Here is a 25,586-nt window from a genome sequence, read left to right as displayed (position 1 = left end):
GATCTTTATGGTGAGGTTCTTTTCATCATATTCTCTATTTTAAGGGACATTTGTATCGGTTTCTCCTGTCCCCATCACATTCAATTGTGTTCTCAGTCCATTGCACAGTTCTGTTACATTTGTTTCTTTGTTCCTAGTAAAATCAGCAGAGTACTTTCAAACCCTGAGAGGCATATAATTACAGGAAGTAGTCAGTGACTAGAGAAAAACAGGCAAAGTAAAAAGTGCCAAATCAACACTACCATGGGCCTTCATCCCAAGGTATTTAGCTCTGTATATTGTGTATTTATATTACCTTTATTTAACTAGGCAAGCCAGTTAAGAAAGAATTCTTATTTTCAATGACGGCCTAGGGACAGTGGGTTAACTGCCTTGTTCAGGGGCAGAATGACAGATTTTTACCTTGTCAGCTCGGGGATTTGACCTCGCAACCTTTCGGTTACTAGTCCAACGCTCTAACCACAAGGCTACCCTGCCGCCCCCTGAGGGATATCTCAATCAGTGGCAGTCCACTTGGCAAAAATAATTCTAAATCACATCATTTCAAGCAGAGCATTCGAATGCCAGCCTGATGATGTATTGAAGAGCACATCCCCGCTCTCTGAGAGCGAAGACCAACACTATTTATAATGTACGGCGTCAGTGGCATCAGCCATTTCATTAGTCATGCTGTCCATGGCTCTTTCATCCAGCCCGTTTTCCCTTTATAAGCCCTAAATGAGAGAATGATTACATGTTACTACGTGGCTGGCAAAACAGATTATAAGCATTACAAATGGCAAACTGGAATATTTATTCTCAAACAAATACCAAATGTACTTTGTAATACTTCAAACACGCCTGACAAAGGAACAAAATTATAGTTCTGACGTGCACAGAAATTTACTTGAGGAACATGGTGGCTCTGATGATAAGGACTTGATACATACAATACATTCTGGCCCATAGATGTTGATATCACCTTGTCTGTAGGTAAAGATGAAAACAGCCCATACGGAGAAATGATTGGCCTGCGAATGCACAGCTTATTGATACCTCAAAGGCGCCATCTTCTGGTAGGCTAAATATTTCAGCTCAATTGAGAAATGAATAATGCATGCTCGATCCACATTTCTTGTTGGATTTTACAGATGTGGTATGGATGTGACTTGTACTTGCAAAGTATGTTTAAAATATTTCAGGGAAGGTTTCAAGAATTGTAGATGTTGAATAATGTAAATCATTGTAGAATATCCATCGATTTTAATGAGTTGGGTAAAGATATCATAGAACACTATAGATTTTTACAGAAAGTACATTCAGGAAGGAGAAATAGAGGGGCTACTCAAGTGCTTGAGCACCTAAAGCCTTTCATTGCAGGTGAACAAAGCTTACAACACGCATGAAAATATACAGTCAGACTATTCTATTTTTTCTGTACGACCGGGCAAGGAAAAACAACTCTGACGACTCCTTTCGGCTGGCTTTTGGTTTGACTGTCCTGACGTCACGGAACACAGCTGAAAGCTTCTGCTGAAGCTGGTGTGCCAATGCCCCGTCCCAATACTTACAAATCAGAGAGCCACCAGTCTGCAACACCTTCTCAGCCAAGTCAATCAATGACAATGACATTGTGATGAGTTTTTCATGGTCCATCTCCTTGAAACCACTGGCATTGGGTGCCATATCACTCATGATGACATGAGCCTGGGCACCAGGGAGAAGTTCAAGCAGCTTGGCATGTGTGACTGGGTCGGTGATGTCATGATTGGACAGGAAGTGAGCTCCATCTAGAGGTGCTATATGCAGAAGGTCAACTCCAACCACAGTGCCACGGGGGAATTCTCCATCTGGAAGTAACAAAACATGCAAGAGGTCATGACGTGTAGAACTGCGGTCATAACTCATTTTCACAGCTTCTTGTGCTAAAAGAACATTGGATAACACTGTCGAGCCTTGACAATTAATTGCACACTGATGTTCTACAGATGATCCTAATGCTTGGCACAGAGCGCTCCATAAGACCAACAATGAACTTCAAATGTCAAAAAACAGAACAATGAGGCAACTGAACATTGATTCCACCCCCAAAAGTAACATTCATATTTATTATAACAGCATTGAGACGGTTCAAGGTTCAGAGGCCAGTTTGGATCAATTTGTCCACTACTTTGACCAAATAAAACATCTTGTTGCTGAACTTAAAACCTCTCCACTGTCACTACCTACAACAGCCTCCACTCCCTCTGTGCCCTAGTACGTAGTCCCCAGTGTCGCTCTTCCTCCCTCGCCTGCAGCAGAGACAGCCCTGAGCATGCCTCTCTCACACGTGACACCTGCTGTACCACAGCATCTTCTAGAGGAGGAGATCAGCCTGGTACTTCAGCATAGGGATGAGGTTTGGGAGCCGCAGTGTGCATTGAATAATTTTGGAGGAAAACCAGGCTCTCAGGATGGAAGTGTGTAGACTTAGAGAGGAACTGTCCAGCGCAGACAACACTGACCACATACACAACCTGCAGAAGGAGCTATATGAGCTAAGGCAGGAATTTCTCAGCCACAACCATCCACTCTACAAAGAGTCCCACAAAAACCAGGATAACAGCTGAATCAGGACACACCAACCAACCAATGCACTGACCACTCCATCCCCAACTCACAGCCTGTAATTCTCCAATCACCCCTGCCATCCTTCATAGACCTGACGAAAAACCAGACATTATATTAATGATGGACTCAAATGGAAAGTTTATATTACAGAATAAACTTTTCCCAAATAAAAATGTGTCAAAGTTATGGTGCCCCACAACAGAGAGAGCTTTGGAGATCTTGACTGTGGCCCAGCTTGTCTCCCCCAGCCATATCATCATTCACACAGGGACCAATGACTTGTGTGTCCAATAGGAGCGAGTGGCCACATCACTAAGGGGAGTGATAGAAAGGGCCTCCACCATCTTCCCCTTCGCGAACATAGTAATATCTATCCTGCTCCAGAGGAGAGATTTCCACCCTGCCACCATCCAGAGGGTAAATGCCAGCCTCTCTCAGGACTGTGTGCTAAGGCCCAACATACACCTGACCCACCATCCCACCCTCAGCCTGGACTGTCTTTATGACAATGTACACCTGTACAAAGAGACAGTCCCCACCTTCACCAGGACGTTAAAGAATGTTGCTCTGGGTGGCCAGTCCACCTCACATGAGCAACAGAACAGGCACCAACTACCTGAGACAAATCAGACGCTCCTTTATGCCTGCATCTGGTGGCGCCTCACAGAGATTGGAGAACAGCCAGCAACACTGCCTCCCCACACCACCCTCTACCACTTCTCTCCAAGGAACTGCATACAGATACACTGAGCTATGCCCAAGCAGTACGCAGTCAAAGAAGCCCCATGCAGTTTGGAGCGTTGCCGGCCACACTGCCCTCCACACCACCCTCTTCAATTCCCCTTACAATCTCCCTCCCATGGTACCAGACCAGGCCCGCCTCAGCACAGCTCAACCAGACCCATCACAGCACAGCTCAACCAGACCTGGCCCATCACAGCACAGCTCTACCAGGCCAGGCCCACCTCAACTCAGCCCAGCTCTACACTGCACCGCCCACTACCCTAGGGTCTAGCAAAATACTGTTGAGGGTAGTGCACCACATGATGCAGTCCACACCGCCATACCACCCTCCTCAATTCCCCCACAACCTCCCTCCCAGGCTAGTTTTGGTTACACTCCCTACTCCCATCCACGGGACAGGCCTGGGACACTCCTGCCCCCCATAGCAGCTCCAGCCCTGCAACAGGAGCCACACCAAGGCCTCCTGTGCACACCCAGAATAGAGCATTGGCAGCCACCTCCTTTGGCGGGAGCTTCATCAGGGTGGACTGAGCTCTGCCAACACTGCTCTCCCAGCTCTCGCCCTAGCCACTGTATCCAGCGACTTGAAGAAGGTCTGTCAAATGCTGTCTACTCTGCTCTCACGTGGATTCGCCAGAGAGCTTGGCAAAGTCTCAGCTCACTCAACAAATAGCTGCAGATGACCCTATGCCTGTTAGCTCTAATGGGACTGAGCTGAATACACCCTCTGACTTTAAATCCTGTAGGGGTCTTGGGCTAATGTACCTAAATGTGCAAAGTATGATTTAAAAAATGGACACAATTGACCTTTGTGTACAGGACATTCTGGTTCTCTAGAAAACATGGTTAAATGGTTCCATATCTGATAAAGACATTGAAATAAATTATTATAATTATTTAGATGTGACAGATTACACTGGAGTGGCCATATGTCAAATCTATTTTCATGGTGTCCCAATCTTTAAATATTTATATTCCCCATAAATGTTAGCTACTGGTTGTAGATGTGCCCATAAACCAGAATACACACTTATTTGTTGCTGGGATTTACACCCCCTCCCCGCTGCCATGGCAGATGCTATTGGTGCTATATCTGAGTGTTTAACACATTTTCTTGTCCTCGGAGTTGGTCATTTTAGGGGATTTTAATCTGCATTGGCTATCCCCGGCCTCAAATCAATTTAAGAGCATATACATTGATTTGAATCTGACTCAATTGATCTCAAAACCCACACGAATAAATGTGAAAAACCCTGTTAACTCCTCATTGATTAATTTAATTCATACTAAAATATATATTTTAGTATTTGCAGCAGCAGCAGTTACAGCAGCAGTTACAGTCTCCAACACTCTGAATACCGTAAAAACAGCCTAACCAGCTCTGCTAAGGCGAGAAAAATGGTCAGAGTGAGGTGTTCTCTCATTTATGCCTCTCTCATTTATGTCTAACTTTAGCCAGTGAGCTTGGGCGCTTGACTTCCGCTGTGAGGTCAGAATGCTCGGATCAACTCCTACTCCTCAGCCAGAGCGTCCGGTGTGCACTCAATGCTCTGAGAGCGAAACGCTTGGAAAATTACAAACGGACAATCTGAAAATGCTCAGAATTTATGAACACCCAGAGCGCACTCTGAGCTCTCTCTGGCAATCCAGAGTGAATTTATAAAAGCACCAGTAGTGAATCTTAGTACATTTATTAAATAAAAACTATCTGTGATGTGCTAGATGCCTTGCTTAAGATTGGGCTGATATGCTTGATCCATGATCCATGATCCATTTCTGCTGCAGCTCTCTGCCCCCCTGATAGCTGAATCATTAACCCATATGTTTAACCTGACGATTATATCTGGTACAATCCCCAAGGTTTGGAAGACGGCCCATGTACTCCCCCTTCACCAAGGTGGTGACCCTTGTGACCTAAATAATTATCAGCCTATTTCTAAACTTTCTTGCCTCGAGAAAATACTAGAATCTTTGATTAATTCTCAGCTAAGAATTTTCTTATCTTTGAAATGTATTCTAAATGTATATCAGTTGGGTTTTAGACCAGGTCATAGCACCATCTCTGCTGCATCCCTAGTTATAAATGATGTGGTTAACTGTATGGATGAAAGGCAACATTGAGCTGCCCTCTTCATTGACCTTTTGATACTGTTGATAATTCACTGCTAATTCAGAGGCTTTCCTCAAGCGGTCTAGACCAGGCTGAATGTAACTGGTTTAAAAATGACATGACAGATAGAACTTAATGGGTATCTACTGATGGTGTTAAATTAGGTTTCCTGAATATTACGAAAGGTGTACCATAGGGGTTGATTCTGGGTCCTGTACTTTTTACTGTTTACATTAACAATATCGACTTTTCTGTGTAAAAAAAATATTTTACCTGCACTTGTACACCGATAATACTGTTGTGTATCTTATTGCCCCCAAGGGTGACGAGGCTCTGAGCTACAGTCTGCCTTCATTGTATTGCAGAAAACGTTATTGCCCTGAAATTAGTAGCCTACTGAATGCAGGTAAAACTAAGTACATGTTGTTCTCTAGAGCGCATAAAAATAACTGATGATTTAAGCATACGTCCTTTGGATGGTGTTCATATTGACCGTGTCCCTGCTTACAGGGAAAGATGAAAACTGTCTTTAAAAAGCATGTTGATGAGTTAGTAAGAAGCTTCTTCTATAGAAATATAATGGGCTCCTTCTATAGAAATATAATGGGCTCCTTCTATAGAAATATAATGGGCTCCTTCTATAGAAATATAATGGGCTCCTTCTATAGAAATATAATGGGCTCCTTCTATAGAAATATAATGGGCTCCTTCTATAGAAATATAATGGGCTCCTTCTATAGAAATATAATGGGCTCCTTCTATAGAAATATAATGGGCTCCTTCTATAGAAATATAATGGGCTTCTTCTATAGAAATGGGTCCTGCCTCTCGCTAAATAGTAGAAAGCAGATTCTAAAGTTGACGTTCCTATCGGTCCTAGACTATGGCGACATCATCTATATGAACACAGCTCCCACTTCATTAAAGCCATTAGATGCCGTTTAACATAGTGTTCTATGCTTTATTACGGGCGACAATTTTAGTACTCATCACTGCATTCTCTACCAGAAAGTTGGTTGTCCCTTTTTGATGTCACATTGCTATGTTTTCATTTATAAAGCCGGTTTACAAAAAGTTCCACTGTACCTAACATCTTGACTAAACTTTAGACATAGGAGTTAGCACACCCGGTCTCAGGGATGGTTAACTCTGGAAATTAAATAAAAGTTAACTAAAAGCTGATTTACCCTGCTTGCACCTTATTTGTGGAACAATCTTCAAAGTGTTCTTAAATGTGAAGTTCTTGGGACTCTAGGTCCATTCAGAAAGCTGATTAAGGACCGTATTACTGATGAATGTGTTTGTTTTTTATGACCATGTTGTTCTTTCTGCTTGTGTTTATTTTATTTATATTGTGCGTATTTTCTGTGGTTTATGTAATTCAGGGCTCATCTGTTAAAGAGACCTTGGTCTCAGTATGACTCCCTGATAAAATAAAGGTTAGATAAATACATAAATAAATACAAATAAACATGGCAGTCAAAACAATGTCAGACGCAGGAAAATATATATTTAGCCTAGCTGGTAGGTTAATTATAACAGCATGTCATGTGTTAATCTGCCAGTTGGGTAAATACAAGACGTACTCACTAGCCCCAGTTGAGTTGACCCTGTGAACAGCTATCTGGCTCCAAGCACCCGGTGTCGCACCACAATCTATTACGTTGAATCCGGGTTTTAAAAGTTTGTATTTGTCATCAATCTCCAGCAGTTTGAAGGCGCTTCTACACCGGTAGTTGTGCACATGGGCGGCCTTCACAAAGGGGTCATTAAGCTGCCGAACTATCCAGCGCTGATCAGCAGTACTCTTTCCTTTCAGATTATGCGCAGCCTTTTTTAAGAGATGTACAGAGGTATGTAGATATGATTTTTGTAACACTGAGTACCACATTATTTAGCTAAATGTAATGGCAACGATGTGCTAATGCTGCTGGCAAACAGCATTTGGTTCGATTTTGTAGTTGCACTTCCTGATCACATGAGTTTGTTGGACACGCTCGATTTAGTCAAAGACAGCCGACTCCGCGATTTAGCTCTCCCGGTAGTCCTGCAGGGCGACATTAGAATCATGCGTGATCCGCCAACCCGGCGCGTCGCGCGAGGTAAATTGAACGCAGCTAATTAATGTGTCCGAGAACGTCAATGATGCACATCATCTGCGCAGATCGATTTATTTTGGAGAAGTTAGAACGGGTGGCAATTATTTTGTTTTCAAACGTGTTAAATTGTATGAGGATGCGTAATTAAAGATGTTACCGTAATACTACAGCAACTGATTTCACCAGCTATGGAATTGTTTTGATATGATGTGGCATTATACTTGTTTCTAGTCGACAATATTTGAGGGTAACACATTTTCACAGATCTTTAACTAAAACGACCAACTTTATCCTGTATGGTTTTGTCAATGTCGAATGCTACAGGTCAGTGCCCGACACATTAAATACGATCACATGCCAGGCCTTGCCACTGTCAACGCGGGATTGGAGAAATTCGTTATTTATTCTGGATAACTCTAATCTACGAAAACCATTTAAAGGACTAGATTGACAACCTAAAAGTTGCTATAAAGGCAAGTTACTTGCATGAAGTTTTACTTCTAGTCTACTTGAAGAATGCAATAAAAGGCTACTTGTTTAAGTTTGCTGCTGTGCACTGCTGTGATGTCTTCTTGCATACCAGAACTCTTACAATAGTGTTTTGGCAGACAATAACATGACAGAATGCTTCTCAATAATCTGCAATGTGTCATCTCTAGAGATACTGTAGCTTCGATGCAACCAAGAGAGTGAGGTCATCCATGGATTGTGGTCTACTGATTATTACACACTGATTATGTATATTACAGGTACAATGTTTACCAACAAGCTGCTGACCCTGGTGCTGGTGGTGCAGCCTGGACGGGTGCTGCTGGGCATGAAGAAGAGAGGGTTCGGAGCAGGGAAGTGGAATGGGTTTGGTGGCAAAGTCCAACCTGGGGAGACTATTGAAGAGGCTGCCAGGCGGTGAGATTGGTTGCAGTCCTCGGTAGATGTCTTGAAAGGTTTCCCTATTTGGTTTAACAATTTGCATGTAAAATCATGTTAACAGATTCCAGCACTGGGCAGCATCTGATACTACATACCCCCATAAATGTCATATTGTGATGTTACAGTAGGCATGGTCTGATTATTGCCTGTTATCTGAGGTTTACTAGCTAGTTTTTCCTACTCTGGTCTGAAAGCGAAACACTTTCCTGCTACTTTCTCTCTACTTACAAACTGGGTTTTTTTTTCTCTCCAGAGAACTGCTGGAGGAAAGTGGCCTCACAGTGGATGCACTTGATAAGATTGGAAATATCAAATTTGAATTCATCGGAGAAACGGAGCTGCTTGATGTCCATGTTTTCCGAGCTGACAACTACAACGGGGAGCCAACAGAGTCAGATGGTATTTATTCTCAATCTCATGCATTCTATTTAGGGCCTGGTTTGTGACCAGGATAAACTCATAGCCCAACAGACTATAATCATAGACCCCATAGTTTTCCTGGAAAAAAACTGCTGACCCTATACTACGTGCCTTTTTATGGACATTTCTTAGACTGATGTCTGACGAAGTTCACTTCTCTTCTAGAGATGAGGCCGCAGTGGTTCGACTCGGACAAGATACCCTTCAGTCAAATGTGGGTTGACGATATTCTGTGGTTTCCACTGATGCTTCAAAAGAAGAAGTTCTTGGGCTACTTCAAATTTCAGGGTCATGACTTGATCATCGATCACAAGTTGGAGGAGGTAGAAAATCTTTAAGACAGATTACTGGCCTCTGACTCATTCATACTGTATCAAAGAGCATTCCCACATGCTGTCTACCTGAAACATCCCTGGAGAAATACTGCAGAATTCCTACTGATTCCAGCTACTCTTGTTCATATTCAGTGCCAAGAAATCCCCAGGTCTTTGTAAATTTACAAACACTTTGTTGCCTGTGAATCAGTAATAATAATTCCCACTGAGCCAAAACTAAACACTGGATGTGTAAATGTTGCTGAGATATGTATCCCATTCCACTATTGTGTTTATATTAAAATTTTAAAGTATGTGCGAATGCAGTGTGCTCTTTAGTAAAGAATGCACCTCTTTTTTGTTACTTTATCAAACAGGTGGTATGGTAAACTGGAATGACAATGATTTTGATTGTTCAACATCCTGTTTAATTAAATTTAGTATCAGGGTAAATTTTTAAAATTGAACCTTTATTTAACTAGGCAAGTCAGTTAAGAATAAATTCTTATTTACAATGATGGCCAAACCCGGACGATGCTGGGCCAATTGTGCGCCGCCCTATGGGACCCTCAATCATGGCCGGATGTGATACAGCCTGGATTCGAACCAGGTACTATAGTAATGCCTGTTGCACTGAGATGCAGTGCCTTAGACAGCTGCACCACTCGGGAGCCAAATAATACTAAGACGGGTATCTGATACTTTTTATTTAACATTAAGTGAGATTCAACATAAAACTGTACAATAGTTAATGGTCCTGTATCTACATCCTTCACCTAGTTCCAATTTTCTTTCTCAAAGATCATAGAAAGCATTTGTTCTTATTATTTAAGACTTGCCAAAAAATAAGGTTATGACAATATCTTATGTTGACACAATAATAAGAACTTGTGAAGAACCAACAGTTCCACAGAGAAGACAAAAAATAATGCATTGAATAACAAAACGTATTGTCCCGGAGCTCTCTAATATTACTGCGTTCTAATTGGGAGACAACATTTTGTTACATACCCTCATTCATGTACACTAATTACATGTAAAACACATGCAATTTGCACATCCTGCAAGAGGGTGAATTTTGCAAGAACAGGTTATGTAAACCTTCAAAATTGTGAGTGGAAAACTGAATTCGTCATCAGATCGAATAATGAGTAACTTTACCGACATGGAATCAATGTGTACTGTTGAATAAGAGGACAATAAATCATTGGGTATATTATTGAAAAGATAAATCAGAGAATATTCTTGAATATTACATACACAGAAAAATATAAAATCTAGTTTTCTTCAAATCTACATTAAGTAAACACTGAACCACCTTTGCAGCTTAATTGAAACTGAAACATTGCAAACATGTCAGAAGCATTAACACAGAGCACATTTAATTTCTACCTGAAATAAAATATTACAGGATAATTACTTCATAATTGCGCTAATGACTGTGTGGCATTGTAGCATGTTTCTTTGGTATGTTCACCATTGGTCAGGTGGAGTGTTATATCAGCCAGAAATCATACATTATTTACATTTTATCAAACTTCTTCCTCTTGATAACTTGCTCGGCTCAGGCGTAGAAACTGAAGTAGCTTTTCACAGTACTGCAACTAAGATTCGATTGGAGCAAGGAATCTGAAGTCCTTTGCATGAATATCAAGACAACAACAAGCTAGCAAGCCCAGTTGCACAAGTGTGGTCAGCAGGATGATTAATACTTATGTTGTACTTCCCAACAAACCATTGAATAGCATGCTGCTACTACATTTACTTTAATATATATTGGTTTGCCTGTCTTTATCAGAAATGAGGCTGTGCCCTGATTAGAATCTTTCTAAACATTTACGCTAGTCATTTTAAACACAAAGGTTATGTTGCCACCACCTGGCTGCGGCAAGGAAACATATCTTCCCTGTGTGGCAACATCTTCAATCAGCTTAATTAGTGCATTCTTACATACACATACATTCTTACATTTGTCTGCCTGCAATGAGACACTACATTATACCTCAACATAGGCAAATGATCCTCCAAGAAATGTAGGTAAGAAGTCCCTCATATGGTAAAGGCAGTGAGCTACAAAATAACACAAAAAGGTCCAGCTTTTCAACAAAATGTTTCCTAAATATCAATTATGAAATCCATATTTTCCTCTTCTCATACAGCAAGGCAGCAGTACACATTCTTCAAAGCACTCTTCCACTTCCCAATGAGCCCCTTTGACTGATCAACCTCTGTGACATCCCTAGTGAGGATGCACGTACAGTATAATATATCTCGAGCTGCAGACCACATCCATTCATTGAAATCAGTGATATAGTGGTCACAAAAAAAAGTGGGTAAACTGATCGCCGGGTAGCAGAGAAAAAAGTAGCGCTCCCTATACTTCAATGCATCTTTCCGCAAAAGGTGGATAAACTGTCCCACAAAGGGAAAAAAAAGGTCAACTACATTTACTCACCACTGATTGATACTTAAGGCACAGTTTGTAGTGTTTTTCAAGGTTTTATGAAAACAGTTCACCATCAGTCCCTTCTGAGACTTTGACTGTATCTTGGCTTGCAAAGCAGCATATTCATCGCTTGTTGAGAGAGAAGGGGACATGGGTGTCTACTTGGGTGTAAGAGGAGGGGATTGCACTTCATCGACACCGAAGAGACACCCAAGCTTCTGCTGGAGATCATTCCACACTGCACCCATCTAGTTATTGAACAAACAAAGTAGTCTGTTACAGTGAAAGCATCCTCTGACAAATTCCAAGATGATCATCTTATAATTGTGTATCTATTAGAGATTAGAATCAACACACACACATCAACCAAATGAAATGTGTGCTCTACTACTTCAACTCAATCCTAGAAATCCATGCCTGACACTGTATATTTCCAGGCGAGTCTCACCTCTTGGTGACCTTGGACCTGTGAGTTGACGAAGGCTCCCAGGATGTGAGAGGTGATGGGCAGGTATGTGAAGATGAGCTGAGTCTCCTGGTGAAGGCAGAACAGGGAGAAGTAGTTCCGCAGTTCCATGGTCTGAATGGCATTCTCCTGCTGTTAGGGGAGGATACAAACCATTACTTCACAAACCACAACCATATGATGGTTATCAAGAGGAACAGCCTCATTGATCATAAGACTATGCTGTCATGGCCTTGTCTGTAGAAGTCCGTGTTGAAAAACATGACATATGAGATCCATTCTAAAGGCTGAAATGTCAAATGCAATATCGTCCTAAAATGGTTTAGTATGAGAAATGTGGTAGGATATACAAGGACATCAATCCTTATACCAGGGTATCAATCAACTCCCCAATGATGGCATATAGGAAAATGCTGTTCCCTCCTTCCTCTCAATGTCAGAGAGGACACAGTCTCTCTGAGGGACGGAGGGTGGGTGGGGCCTGTGATGTCAGGATAATGAAGATGAAATAATGTCAACAGTGTTGATTTGACGTGTGACAACCCTGAGTAAATGAGGAAGGAAGAGGGTTTTCAAGCACACCGAGTGAGTGAGTGAGAGAGAGAGGGTGGAAGAGAAGGGGGTAAAATGAATGAGAAAGAGAACCTGCACAATGCGAGACTCCAGTTGCTCCACTGACACCTGCTCTTTGGGCTGCACTGTGGCACTCATCATCTGCCTCTTCATCATACCGTACTTCTGCAGCGCTCTCTGGTGCTCGTGCAATACTCCCTTCTCATGCCGCTCACACAGATCCTATGGGACACAACAACACACACACACACTGGGTAAGAAATAACTACCCTATTTTTTACATTATAGCCATTTAGCAGACACTCTTGTCCAGCTTACAGTAAGTAGTGGGTGCATACTTTTCCGTACTGGTCCCCCGTGGGAATCGAACCCACAACCCTGGCGTTGCAAGCACCATGCTCTACCAACTGAGCCACATGGGTCAAAGATGTATTGTTAACACTCTAAATTAAGTTTCTGTTATACCTGTGTAGTACATTTGTAATAACACTGGTAACATTGCATTAACATGACAGATAGTTCTTCAGTAACTGCATTTTTTACATTTCTCAAACTCACTCTGTATGATTGCAGCAAATCCAAGAATAGATTCAGTTTTTCCACAACATCGTCCTCTTCTCTCCTCCCCTTAAGATATCAATGAATAAATGATTATGTTTTGCACGCAGGTAAAGTTTGGCAATAGCACAGTAGAGCAGGTGGAACGTATACAGTGAGCTGGATTGTACCTGCTGAGCACCTTTGTCGGCTAGCAGAGCAAACTCCACGGAAAGGCCTTTCAGAGACTGACGGAGAATGCCCCAGGTGCTTTGGGATGAGGCCAGAGAGGGAATGGGTGAACCATCGGAGCCCAGTGTACTGCAACAGAAAGCATAACTAGAGAAGCTGGACCAGTACGGTGTCTTGGCTGACAAAAAAGATTTGAAGTGAAAACCCTGAAAAGGAAAAGAAAACAAATCCTTTACAATTGTCAACATTGTCTTACCCAAAACTGTTGTATGGGTCGGGTACCTAGCATAATACGTTTCCTTGGGCCAAAACACTTGTGTAGAGAGGGGCGATAGAGAAAGAGAGCTTTATGCCCTTAAATGCTGAGTTCTGTACCTGAGCTCCCTTCCAAACATTAGCAAATCAGTGGCGTTTTCCTTGGAGCGCTCGGCCATCTTTTCTGCCCGGTCCCGCAGCTTGTGAAAGCTGTTGTGGATATTCCTGATCAGTTCCCTGCTTGATGAAAACTGGGCCTGGATATCAGCTGGGAGATATTCCTACAGCACAGATGTACCAAGACTCACAATGCTGCATCTCAGTAGGATATCAAATAGTCATTTGATGCACTATTTCATAATAGAAACACTACAAACCTTTGCCAGAGTTGCCATTGTATTAGTCATGAATTCATCTCCCATTTTCTTGCAAGCATCACGCATTTTCACTTGAACGTCCTGAGAGTAAGAGAGAGAGTAAAGTTGTGTGAGCAGTACGGTCATTATCCATGGCAAGCCCAAGAACAATGTGATCTTGGCATAGACAACTAGCAGAGATGAAGCAAGGTGGGATTTTCAGTAGCAGAGACGTACCGAGCCGTTGAAGGTGAGAAAGGTCTTGACCAGTTCGTCCTCGGAGAAGAAGGGGTGTCGTGCCACTAGGTTGATGAACCGGCCCAGAGCACGCCGCCTTCCCTCTATAAAGTCCCTCTCAGACATAGAGGTCAGGACTGTAGACAGACAGAGGTCAGTTAAAGAGCCAGCATATTCAGTTGTTCTGCTTCCGTAAAACAGAAGATATCATACCGTTTTATGTAATACAGTCCGGGTTGGCTCTTGATGTAACTAATCAACCTGGATTACTTTTAAAAAGTGCAATCGGATTACATACATTCTTAAAAACAGCTAATTACTTTCGGGATTACTTCATCTATCTATACTTCATCTTGATAAAACTTTGTCATCATCGCTGTCATTTAGCGCACCATCAGCACTTCTCACATGCTCTCAGAGATTCTATTATTCTGCTGATCGCCCATCAAGGGTGGATGGCTTCTTATGTGGTTGAATGAATTGGTAAGGCTTCCAGAACATTTACACCTGGCTCACTGGTCAATGCAAATCAGCTGGGACTACAGAGGTCCTGCTTGCTGCTTTTAAGCAGTGCAATTTCAAACTCTCTTTCCTTGGTGAAATGCTTTCTGATCGCACAATATTTCAAAATGTAGGCCTAATCATGGGAAAAACACTATTGAATGCCACCAATGTTGTTACTGTTTAAAAGAAAAGGGTCTAAGCTTTCTGGTCTGAATTGTATTTAATATTCAACAAAGGGCACTCACGTCGGGCATTCAAGGTGGGTGTATAGGCATATAGATTAAAATGTACTGTTAGATATACATTTCACGGCTAACTATCAGTAATAAGCTATATTTTGAGTTAGCGATCTAGCTAACCACTTCTTCATCTGGTGAATTAGTCCCAAATAAATTAGCCTCAAAATATAAATGAGTGCCCAAAAAGATGTAGACAAATGAATATCTATTGAACAAAAACATATAACAATTCTGTAACCCTATTTTCATAGAAAAGTAATAACAATTGCCTAGTTGCCAAACCCCAAATCCATGACAATCACCGGTTTAGGTTGCAAATCAAAATAGCTGGAATCATGCAGTTGTACTTGAACATGATGTAAGAATAAACCATGTATTTCTTGAATCATACCATGTTACTAGTCTAGTACACCTCTGAATAAAAAACGCTGAATTACTTTATAAGACGATAAGGATACCATTTTTTTTCTATTGCATGACCCCACAGCAATTGTGGTGCAACCAAATCATGGGCTGTTGCCAACAAGTGAAAATGTTAGTATGGAGCCCCGTGACTATGATCTTACACATAGAATATAACATGAATTATAGGATCTTTAAGCTATGCTCTCACCCCATTTGGAAATAATAATGTTACTAAATTAAAGAATACTATATTAAATCAACAGTTTTAAGCGTTTTCAAATATGTCTGGGTGCTAGAAGGGAAAGTAATGCAAAAGTAATCCAAATGTAATTGGATTAGGTTACTTATTTGGGGTAATTCAAATTATTATTTATCATGTAACTGTAATCAGTAACTGATTACATTCTTCAAGTTATCCGCCCAACCCTGAAAAAAGTAATAACAATGGTATCTAATAATGGTAATATAAAGACAGAGTTCATGTCTGCTGTGGGAACACAGGTGAAGTTGGATTAATAGAATTTGAGTGTCTTTGGAGCAGCGGGACCCCAGCTCTGATGCAGAGTGGAACACTATTATTTACAGACCAAAGCCTCACTCTCCTCCAAATAATCAAACATTCTGACTGACATCCTCTATATACCTCCTTTCAGCATTCTCTTAGGCGGCAGTGCAGGCACCATTCTGTAGGCCAACCTCTGCAGCAAGAGCTCGTGGAAGACATCGAAATCACTGTACCGCCGGTAAACAGATGTCTTAAAATGCTGAAAAAGTTCAAACAAATATTATCTGTGAATAACCGAGATGTGCAAAATAACATAATGCTTTGGGATGTGAATTCAACAAATATATTGACACTGGATGTGTTTGTCATGGGTTGGCTTTAGTTCATACCGTTTGTGAATGCTCACTGTACAGAAACAACACCAGCTCTGTTAAGCTTAGGCATCCAGTGTAAGCGATGCAATGTACTGTATGTATACATTCATTCTTAGATGGACCCTTACCAACAAGCATTAAAGCCATTCGTTTCACCAAGCCAAAAATGCAGAAATAATTGAGGAGCCAGGAACATAGCCAGAAGGAATTACAGCCTTTTTGGAGTTATGATCAAAATTCCTATAAAAAAATATGTTGCTTGTAATGCACAATTGTGACCTATTCGAAGTAAAAAGGTAAATACATGGTAAAGTATGTGCTTGACCTTTTCTATTAATAAATTCCTTGACTGTTCTTCTAACAAAGCCCATTTATGTTACTCTCATATGTAATTAAATGCAGCCTTCACCTGGCTGGTGATCTGGTACTCCACGTGTTTGAGGAACAGACCCTTCTTTTCAGGAATTAGCTCCACCTGGACTGTATCCCTAGCAAGCAGCTTGCCCAGGGTCTGGGACACCGTGAGGGGGCTCTCCTGAGTTGGCTGCATCCTCAGAGTCTGGAGGTCCTTGAACTCACCAAGTTGGGGCTTAGGGAACTCTGTCAAATCAAACATGAGTAACCAATGCTCTCATCTACTCATTTCTCTGGAAGGCAATCAGCACATCTATGCTCACAGACAAAGTGTACACATCCAGCTCTATTGAACTAATAGACATCATTTATGATTTCCTGTAGTGCAGGTTTGAATATAAAAAACATCCATGTTGTGTGGGAAAAGCAAGCATGTTTCAGTGTACATTTGACATTTCACCTCCCTTAGTTGCCCTCTGATCCCTCAGACACTTGAAATCTCCCATTTACATGTTTTGGGATACTTTTATTTAATCAAGGGAGCCAAATTGAGACCAGTGTCTCATTTGCAATGGTGCCCTGAGGACACACGTGCGTGAACTTAATTACCAACAGAGTTTTAAACTGCCCTATCGGCATCAGGGAATCCAGGTGGAAATTGTTTGTAAGGTATTCCATAACTGTGGAATACTAAAGGCGAATTTACCAAACTTTGTGGAGACAACCGAGACCTCAAGAGTTAAGAAAACCTCGGAACGGGATTGGTATCTCATATTGTAATATTTCAACAGGGAAGTGGGGTATGCTGGAATCTTGTGGAGCGGAGCTTTGTAAACAAGAAAGGAGTAATAAAGTGATCTACAGGATTTTAGTGAGGTCCAGCCAACCTTCTGATACATGATGCAGTGATGAGTATTAAAACTGTCAGTGAAGCACGCTACGGTAGACGGCATCCAACGGTTTAAGAGTAGTGGCTTGCTGCAGTCTGGTAAAAATATTTGCCCCCTTTCAGATTTTCTAAATTTTTTGCATATTTTTGATACTGAATGTTATCAGATCTTCAACCAAAATCTAATATTAGATAAAGGGAACTCAGAAATAACACAAAAAGTTATACTTATTTTATTTATTTAATTCACGCAGTTATGCAACACCCAATTCCCCTGTGTGAAAAATGAATTGCCCCTTACACTCAGTAACTAGTTGTGCCACCTTTAGCTGCAATGACTGCAACCAAATGCTTCCTGTTGTTGTTGATCAGTATCTCACATCGCCCGAGGCAGCAAAGCATCCCCAAACCATCACACTACCACCACCATGCTTGACCGTTGTCATGAGGTTCTTACTGTGGAATACAGTGTTTGGTTTTCGTCAGGCATAATGCGACCCTATGTTATCCAAGTTTGCCAAAAAAAGCACCTGGAAACACCTGGATAATCATCAAGACTCTTGGAAAAATGTTCTATGATTGATTCAAAAGTAGAACTTTTTGACAAAAACCAAACACTGCATTCCACAGTAGGAACCTCATACCAACGGTCAAACATGGTGGTGGTAGTGTGATGGTTTGGGGGTGCTTTGCTGCCTCAGGACCTGTACGACATCCCTTAATAGAAGGAACCATGAATTCTGCTCTGTATCAGATAATTCTACAGGAGAATGTCCATCCGTCTGTAAGCTGATGCGCTGCTGGGTCATGCAGCAAGACAATGATCCAAAACACACAATCAAGTCTACATGGCTAAAAGGCAATACATTTGAAGTTTTGGAATGACCTAGTCAAAGTCCAGACCTCATCCTCATTTCAAGCAGTTCATGCTTGAAAACCCACAAATGTCACTCAGTTACAACAGTTCTTCATGAAGGAGTGGTCCAAAATTCCTCCACAGTGACGTGAGACTGATAAACAACTACAACTACAGGAAGTGTTTGGTTGGAGTCATTGCAGCTAAAGGTGGCACAACCAGTTATTGAGAGTAAGGGCGCAACTACTTTTTCACACAAGAGCATTGGGTGTGGCATAACTTTATTTATGAAATAAATGTAATAAGTATGTAATTATTGTGTTATTTGTTCACTCAGGTTCCCTTTATCTAATATTAGGATTTGTTTGAAGATCTGATAACATTCAGTATCAAAAATATGCAAAAGTAGAGAAAATTAGAAAGGGGGAAAAATACTTTCACACAGCACTATATATAAATAGTAAAGAGCACAGGTCCCAATACCAATGCCTGAGGTACACCTTTCGTAATATTGAGGAAACTAGACTTGACACCATTAGAAAGCACACATGACTCCCTAAACTCAAATGTCTCTTAAGTCTTTCAAACAATTATGATGGTGTGATTCATGTGATCCTGAATGTAACCCTCCTTGACATTCCACAGAGATATGAGCAGAGTTAATAGTCCTCCTACAACAACCAGGAAACCAGCTCTACCATAGCTCAGCAGAGAAAATGTGACATCAATTTCACAGAAAGCAGTCAGCTGCCATATTGGCAGCACTTGAAATAACACAGAGGGCCATAAATAATAATATGAGCTTTGGAACAGAGCTCTAACTCAGGGCTGTGTTCGGAATAATGGCTACCTCTGAAAAACCAAAGACGACTCCTCTCCAACTTAATGGTACTGTACACTGTAACACTCATGCTTTTCTGCACAAAAACCTAGCCGCAGAATGTGAAAGTAAATTGATTCATACAATCAAGAAATACAAGTGTACTTAAGAGAGAGGGAAGAGTTCTTCCTGTAACTTTCATTATGATTTTCACAGAGCTGTTCCAGAGGAATAAAAAAGGGCAGGGAAAGGTCTTTAACAGAGACATGGGAAAGGAGCTGGTGTATTCCCGGACGCAATGCCCAGAGGTTAGAGGAAACCGGCCAACAAATACAACACACTATGATAAAACTAGGACCAGCTTTTTAGCACAGCACACTTGCTTGTTTTGTGTGCAAATGCAATGTGCTTGTCACATGCATATTCAACTTCACACAAGAAATATATAGTGAACTGAACTTTCTCACACAAGCTGTTTATAGGGGTCACAAAGGTTTTTGACCTTATATACTAAACAGTCAAGCTACTCATTAAGCTACACATTTACTGCTGTGTCCTCACTTGTAAACAACTAGTTCAAAGGCTTACCTTGTATGCAGTTCTCTAAGAGTTTCGGGCTTGGTTGCTTTCCTTGCTGAGCAAGCGCAATCAACGCCAGTGCTTTATATAGGGACAACTTGCTTAAGAATCCATCAGTGTAGTCAACATGCTCAGCAATCTGAAAAAGACAAGGACATTACAGGACTCTCTTAACAGGTCATTGCCCAATCCAAGGTCTAAATTCAGCTGTGGTTGACAAGAAAAAGCAGAAAACACTTCAGTAATGATATAATACAGTAAGAAACATCAAACTGAACCATGTGGTCTCAGCTGAAATGCATCTATGAAGCGTTTCCATGGATAATGTGTAACACGTCGTATTTTTCATGTCCCATGTGCTCTTGAATAGCACAACTTTTAAAACGCCATCCCCTCAAATACCATCACTTTTCAGTAAGCTTTACTGAAGCAAATACCACTTATTAAAATGGCAGCAAGGAGATAGTTAGCAGAAACCACCCTTTCTAATAACTGGTGTTGGAACTAGTATTGTAATTACCCCCTTAGTACTTAGTGGTAAAACAAATATAGGCTTGAGAGGGTCTTTGAATAGAGTTGAATGGTTTGTATCAAAGAGCTCTAGATGTTTTTCAAGTATTTTCTGTTATGCGTCTACTTCCTATTCTGCAGAATTTCTTGTTCACTTTTCTTGGAGTTCCAAGAAGGGAAGAGGATAGAAAACCCATCGGTCTAATACATTACAAACCAGGCTGTGCTTCTGTTTCATAACAACAAAAACTTGAGCCTAAAAAAAACCCACAAACAGCCAGAACTCCCTTTCCACATTTGGCAGGCATTCTAAATCATAGATGTGACAACAAGTTAAGAGAAAGTCGTGTTCACCTGGCCCTGCACAGCACTGGGAAGATCTGTTCTGCTGAGCAACCTCTGGAAGACCTCCACCTGCACTCGTTCATCTATCTTACTCCGGATGGCCTCATAAACTTCCCTGTAGTATGGAGGGACTGATCCTGACAGAGGAGGTGCACAAACCATTAGGCATGGATTTATGTGGATGAAGACATTTTTATTAATTGCATGATTTGTGGTTAAACATCATTAACAAAATCGATTTCATTTAACCTAAACAAAATCAAATGTATTGGTCGCGTACACATATTTTGCAAATGTTATCGCAGGTGAAACGAAATGCTTGTGTATAGCTCCAACAGTGCAGTGATACCTAACAATACAGAAACACACACACTCCAAAATTATTATCAGAATGAGCAATGTCAGAGTCCGGATATATATAGATATTTTACACAGTGTACAAAACATTAAGAACACCTGCTCTATCCATTACAGACTGACCAGGTGAATCCATCTGAAAGCTATGATCTCTTATTGATGTCACTTGTTAAATCCACTTAAAATCAGTGTAGATGAAGGAGAGGAGACAGGTTAAGGAAGGATTTTCAAGCCTTGAGACATGGATTGTGTATGTGTGCCATTCAGAGGGTGAATGAGCAAGACAACCTATTTAAGTGCCTTTGAACAGGGTATGGTAGTAGGTGTCAGGCACACCAGTTTGTGTCAAGAACTACAACGCTGCTGGGTTTTTCACGCTCAACAGTTTCCGTGTGTATCAAGAATGGTCCACCACCCAAAGGACATCCATTCAACTTGACACAACTGTGGGAAGCATTGGAGTCAACATGGGCCAGCATCAACATGGGCCAGAAGGTGTTCCTAATGTCTGGTATGCTCAGTGTATATTCATATAATGGTGTGAAAATATGGACAGTATATGAATAGAAAAGGTGTGTACATCAGTAGTTATATAAGATGAGCCTTGACTAGAATACAGTATATGCATATGAAGTGGGTAAAGCAGTATGTAAACATAATTAAAGTGGCCAGTATTCAATGACTTTGTACACAGGGCAGCAGTCTCTAAGGTGCAGGTAGGGCTGGATTCAGGGCTTATAAAATTATACCTAGGCTAAAAAAATATGCCTTCAACATAGGAGCCACTAATAATATAATTATTGTATCAAAATAGATTAACCTGCATTTTTGCAAAATCACTGATCTGGCTTTCAAATCAGTCTACGAAATTGTCATTTTTGTTATAATTTTTTACCAGAACCATGCACAATACACATCCACTAATAATGACCAACTTCTCGTAACAGGCATTATAGAAAAATAAAGGTGTAAAATGTAATGCTTTGGGCAACCCAGCATATTCACATAGAAATGTGAGTTATAGATCTGTTATTCATGGAAAGCATGATTTTATTCTATTTTATTCGCGCTATTTCTATGCTTCCTGTACTTAAGTTTTGTTTTTGTGTTTTTTACTTTCGGTTTTGTACATCAGTTTCAAACCGCTGAAAATACAATATTTTTCTTAAGGAAAATATATTTCACAGTGGTTTAGATGGTACAATGATGCTCTACACTATATTTGCTTGTTTTGTCACAAACTGAAATTAGGCAACTATTCAAATTTTAGTAACCAGGAAATGGCTGAGCGATTTCTGCATAGTGCATCTTTAACACAGATCTCATAAACAATCTCAAGCACAAGCCCACCTGCTAGTGAGTAGCCAGATAATCTTTATATTTAAAGTCTAGCCAACTTGGATCTACAGTGCATTTTGTTGTCTTACAGCCTTAATTTAAAATGTATTAAATTGAAATTGTGTCACTGGTCCACACACACACAGTACCCCATGACGTCAAATTGTAATTTTGTTTTTAGAAATGTTTACTAATTAAAAATGAAAAGCTGAAATGTCTTGAGTGAATAAGCATTCAACCACTGTTACTGCAAGCCTAAATAGGTTCAGGAGTAAAGATTTGCTTAACAAGTTACATAACAAGTTGCATGGACTTACTCTATGTGCAACAATAGTGTTTAACATGAGTTTTGAATGACTACCTCATCTCTGTACCCCACACACTTTGTAAGGTCCCTCAGTCGAGCCCTTAATTTCAAACACAGATTCCACCACAAAGACCAGGGAGATTTTCCAATGTTTCTCAAAGAAGGGCACCTATTGGTAGATGGGTAAAAAAAAGCAGACATTGAATATCCCTTTGAGCATGGTGAAGTTATTAATTACACTTTGGATGGTGTGTCAATACACCCAGTCACTACAAAGATACAGGCGTCCTTCCTAACTCAGTTGCCAGGGAGGAAGGAAACTGCTCAGGGATTTCACAATGAGGCCAATGGTGATTTTAAAACAGTTACAGAGTTTAATGTCTGTTATAGGACAAAACTGAGGATGGATCAACAACAATGTAGTTACTCCACAACACTAACCTAAATGAGAGTTAAAAGATGGAAGCCTGTAGTGAAAAAAATATTCAAAAACATGCATCCTGTTTGCAATAAGGCACTAAAGTATAACTGCAAACAATGTGGCAAAGAAACAAACTTCATGTCCTGAATACAAAACAATGTCTAAGGCACCACTCCAGAATCTCCCATAAGTGTTCAATTGGGGTTGAGATCTGGTGACTGAGACAACCATGGCATATGGTTTACATCGTTTTCATGCTCATCAAATCATTCAGTGGCCAATCGTGCTCTGTGGGATGGGTAGCCAAAATAATGGCCTGCCCAGCATTTTTATACATGACCCTAAGCATGATAGGATGTTAATTGCTTAATTAACTCAGGAACCACCTGCTTTCATTATACTTTGTATCCCTCATTTCCATTATTCTTTGTATCCCTCATTTCCACTATATGTAATTTTCATAATGAAAAAAAATAACCAACTAACTTTCCACTCCTGTCATTTGCCAAGAGGCTGGTAAAAAAAAAGAAGCAAAACGGGAATCCTCTGCTCTCCCCACACCCAATGTTATGTTTACAATGACATGTATTACATCAGTATACCCAATGTTAGAATGTTTCTAATAAATGTATGAATTAAATTAATGTTTTTCTATTAGTATAATTTGCATAAATATTGTGATTGGATGATAGCTGTGAGGGTTATCGAATCAGGATCAAATCTTAATGACAGAATGTTCATATGAAGAGTACCTAAAGTCTCTTAGGCAAATGACAGGAGAGGCAAGTAGTGAAATATAATAGCTAAACAGAAGACAACCAGGCTAGTCCTTTGCTATGGAACGTTGAATACGTGAGTTGGACAGGTCATAGAAATATAATCTAGATTGTAATTCTATGGGACAGGTAACATCCATAACAGGTGAGAACATGACAATGAGCAGACCAATGCAACAGTACAGCAGCCTACCCTACTGTATAAAAAAAACGAGTTATCTGTCAAATCACCCTTAATTACACCTATCTTATGTTTTTGTCTATTACTGTTCTGTACTTGTAAATTTTATGTGGATCCCAGGTAGAGTAGTTGCTGCATGTGCAGTAACTAATGGGGATCCTAATAAACTAAACACCCTTGCTAAACTTGTAATCTAATGCTCAGATGAGTAGCCTGCATTTTACAATTCGCAGTAAACCTACTATATTACTGTTTATCTTATGTTGACAGGTTTTATAGTTACATCACGAATCGTAGGCTGCACTATTTAGCTCTGAAACCTTCACACCGCGTTCTCTTAGTCTGAATTCAATTAACAAACGTACCACCCCCCCAAAAAAACATTATTTCGCATGTCGCCACGTAGAACGTTTACAAAAAGTCGAAAACACATTCTTAAATCCAACATAAAGATGTGGAACATAACACGTATTTAGCAAATTACCTTCATTGAGCTCGCCTGCCATAGTTCAGATTGTCATGTGAGCACGACAGCACCTCCATGTGATTTCCTGAAGAAAAAACCCCTGAATAATATCCTGTCTTAAAGTTGTAGTGAACTTTGGACTTTTGCCAGATTTCAGACTTTATGCAGCAGTACTGTATATGTCTAAACATTGTTGTAGGCACTAGACAAGACCTGGATTACTGCAAACTGGATATTAGGAATCCAGAACATAGGAGCATAGGTGAACAAGTGTTATTGTATATGGGCCCTCCCCCACAAAGGCTTGAAAAACCTCAAATATGCCTCTGCCCTCGAATATAATTGCATTCCCACTCTCAGTCCAACTTTGGAAACCGTGCAATTATGACATAGCCTAACCGCAGTGGTGTAAAGTACTTAAGTAAAAATACTTTAAAGTACTACTTAAGTAGTTTTTTGGGGTATCTGTACTTTACTGTACTATTTATATTGTTGACTAATTTTACTCCACTACATTCCAAAAGAAAATGGTGTACTTTTTACTCCATACATTTTCCCTGACATCCAAAAGTACTAGTTACAATTTGAATGCTTAGCAGTACAGGAAAAAGGTGAAATTCACACACTTATCAAGAGAAAGTCCCTGGTCATCCGTACTGCCTCTGATCTGGTGGACACACTAAACATAAATGTTTCCTTGGTAAATTATGTCTAAGTGTTGGAGTGTGCCCCTGGCTGTCAAAAAAATAAATAAAAAAGGAAATTGTGCCATCTGGTTTGCTAAATATAAGGAATTTGATCAATAGCATTTACTTTTACTTTGTACTTTTACTCAAGTAGTATTTTACTGGGTTACTTTCACTTTACTTGAGCCATTTTATATTAGGGTAGCTTTACTTTTACTCAAGTATGACAATCAAGTACTTTTTCCACCTCTGCCTAACCATAACTTGATTTGAAAAAGCTCTAGCCAAATAAATCAAAGGACATCTCTTTGAGGACCAGTGCACCAAATCTATTTATTGGATATTGATATACAAATGTGTATATGATTACATTGTAATCTATTTTTACTTGTTGGTCGTTCAATGG

At 40.5% G+C, this 25,586-nt stretch overlaps 3 protein-coding genes across 4 annotated transcripts; 1 reads left to right on the top strand and 2 right to left on the bottom strand.

The window, feature by feature from the left end:
• Nucleotides 1-776: 776 nt before the first annotated feature.
• Nucleotides 777-7,450, bottom strand: LOC129830123 (rRNA methyltransferase 2, mitochondrial-like). The gene is made up of 2 exons (XM_055892389.1): nucleotides 7,034-7,450; nucleotides 777-1,829 (listed from the first exon to the last, which is right to left on the bottom strand). The coding sequence occupies exons 1-2, from the start codon at nucleotides 7,332-7,334 to the stop codon at nucleotides 1,396-1,398; spliced, it is 735 nt and encodes a 244-aa protein (XP_055748364.1). The 5' UTR covers nucleotides 7,335-7,450; the 3' UTR covers nucleotides 777-1,395.
• LOC129830127 (oxidized purine nucleoside triphosphate hydrolase) lies at nucleotides 7,209-9,522 on the top strand. 2 transcript variants are annotated; one of them, XM_055892412.1, is made up of 5 exons: nucleotides 7,209-7,296; nucleotides 7,867-8,015; nucleotides 8,292-8,448; nucleotides 8,726-8,871; nucleotides 9,058-9,522. In XM_055892412.1, exons 3-5 carry the CDS (start codon nucleotides 8,297-8,299, stop codon nucleotides 9,228-9,230), a joined length of 471 nt encoding a protein of 156 aa, XP_055748387.1. In that variant the 5' UTR covers nucleotides 7,209-7,296; nucleotides 7,867-8,015; nucleotides 8,292-8,296; the 3' UTR covers nucleotides 9,231-9,522. The 2 variants fall into 2 exon arrangements, with proteins under 2 accessions (XP_055748387.1, XP_055748378.1); XM_055892403.1 differs by lacking the exon at nucleotides 7,867-8,015.
• Nucleotides 9,523-9,896: 374 nt separating this feature from the next.
• LOC129830120 (sorting nexin-8-like) lies at nucleotides 9,897-24,585 on the bottom strand. Its single transcript, XM_055892374.1, has 13 exons — nucleotides 24,513-24,585; nucleotides 20,658-20,785; nucleotides 19,803-19,932; nucleotides 16,705-16,895; nucleotides 16,060-16,180; nucleotides 14,269-14,405; nucleotides 14,053-14,133; nucleotides 13,796-13,956; nucleotides 13,420-13,549; nucleotides 13,250-13,318; nucleotides 12,764-12,913; nucleotides 12,101-12,250; nucleotides 9,897-11,900 (listed from the first exon to the last, which is right to left on the bottom strand). The coding sequence occupies exons 1-13, from the start codon at nucleotides 24,532-24,534 to the stop codon at nucleotides 11,811-11,813; spliced, it is 1,560 nt and encodes a 519-aa protein (XP_055748349.1). The 5' UTR covers nucleotides 24,535-24,585; the 3' UTR covers nucleotides 9,897-11,810.
• Between the last annotated feature and the right edge of the window lie 1,001 nt (nucleotides 24,586-25,586).

This window comes from Salvelinus fontinalis, chromosome 2, assembly GCF_029448725.1.
Source record: "Salvelinus fontinalis isolate EN_2023a chromosome 2, ASM2944872v1, whole genome shotgun sequence".
Classification (NCBI taxonomy): Eukaryota; Metazoa; Chordata; class Actinopteri; order Salmoniformes; family Salmonidae; genus Salvelinus; species Salvelinus fontinalis.
This window is presented reverse-complemented; position numbering and strand designations above follow the sequence as displayed.

Bases quoted from the DNA above. Each gene is read 5' to 3' on its own strand.
- LOC129830127 (XM_055892403.1), top strand. The intron at 8,449-8,725 runs GTGAGATTGGTT...TTTTCTCTCCAG, and splicing joins ATTGAAGAGGCTGCCAGGCG to AGAACTGCTGGAGGAAAGTG. The intron at 8,872-9,057 runs GTATTTATTCTC...CTTCTCTTCTAG, and splicing joins GGAGCCAACAGAGTCAGATG to AGATGAGGCCGCAGTGGTTC.
- LOC129830123 (XM_055892389.1), bottom strand. From the start codon at position 7,334: ATGTGGTACTCAGTGTTACAAAAATCATATCTACATACCTCTGTACAT. The intron at 1,830-7,033 runs GTGAGTACGTCT...TGTTACTTCCAG, and splicing joins GGTCAACTCAACTGGGGCTA to ATGGAGAATTCCCCCGTGGC.
- LOC129830120 (XM_055892374.1), bottom strand. From the start codon at position 24,534: ATGGCAGGCGAGCTCAATGAAG. The intron at 16,896-19,802 runs GTAAGCCTTTGA...TTGATTTGACAG, and splicing joins CTTAGAGAACTGCATACAAG to AGTTCCCTAAGCCCCAACTT. The intron at 14,406-16,059 runs GTATATAGAGGA...GTCTGTCTACAG, and splicing joins TAAGAGAATGCTGAAAGGAG to TCCTGACCTCTATGTCTGAG.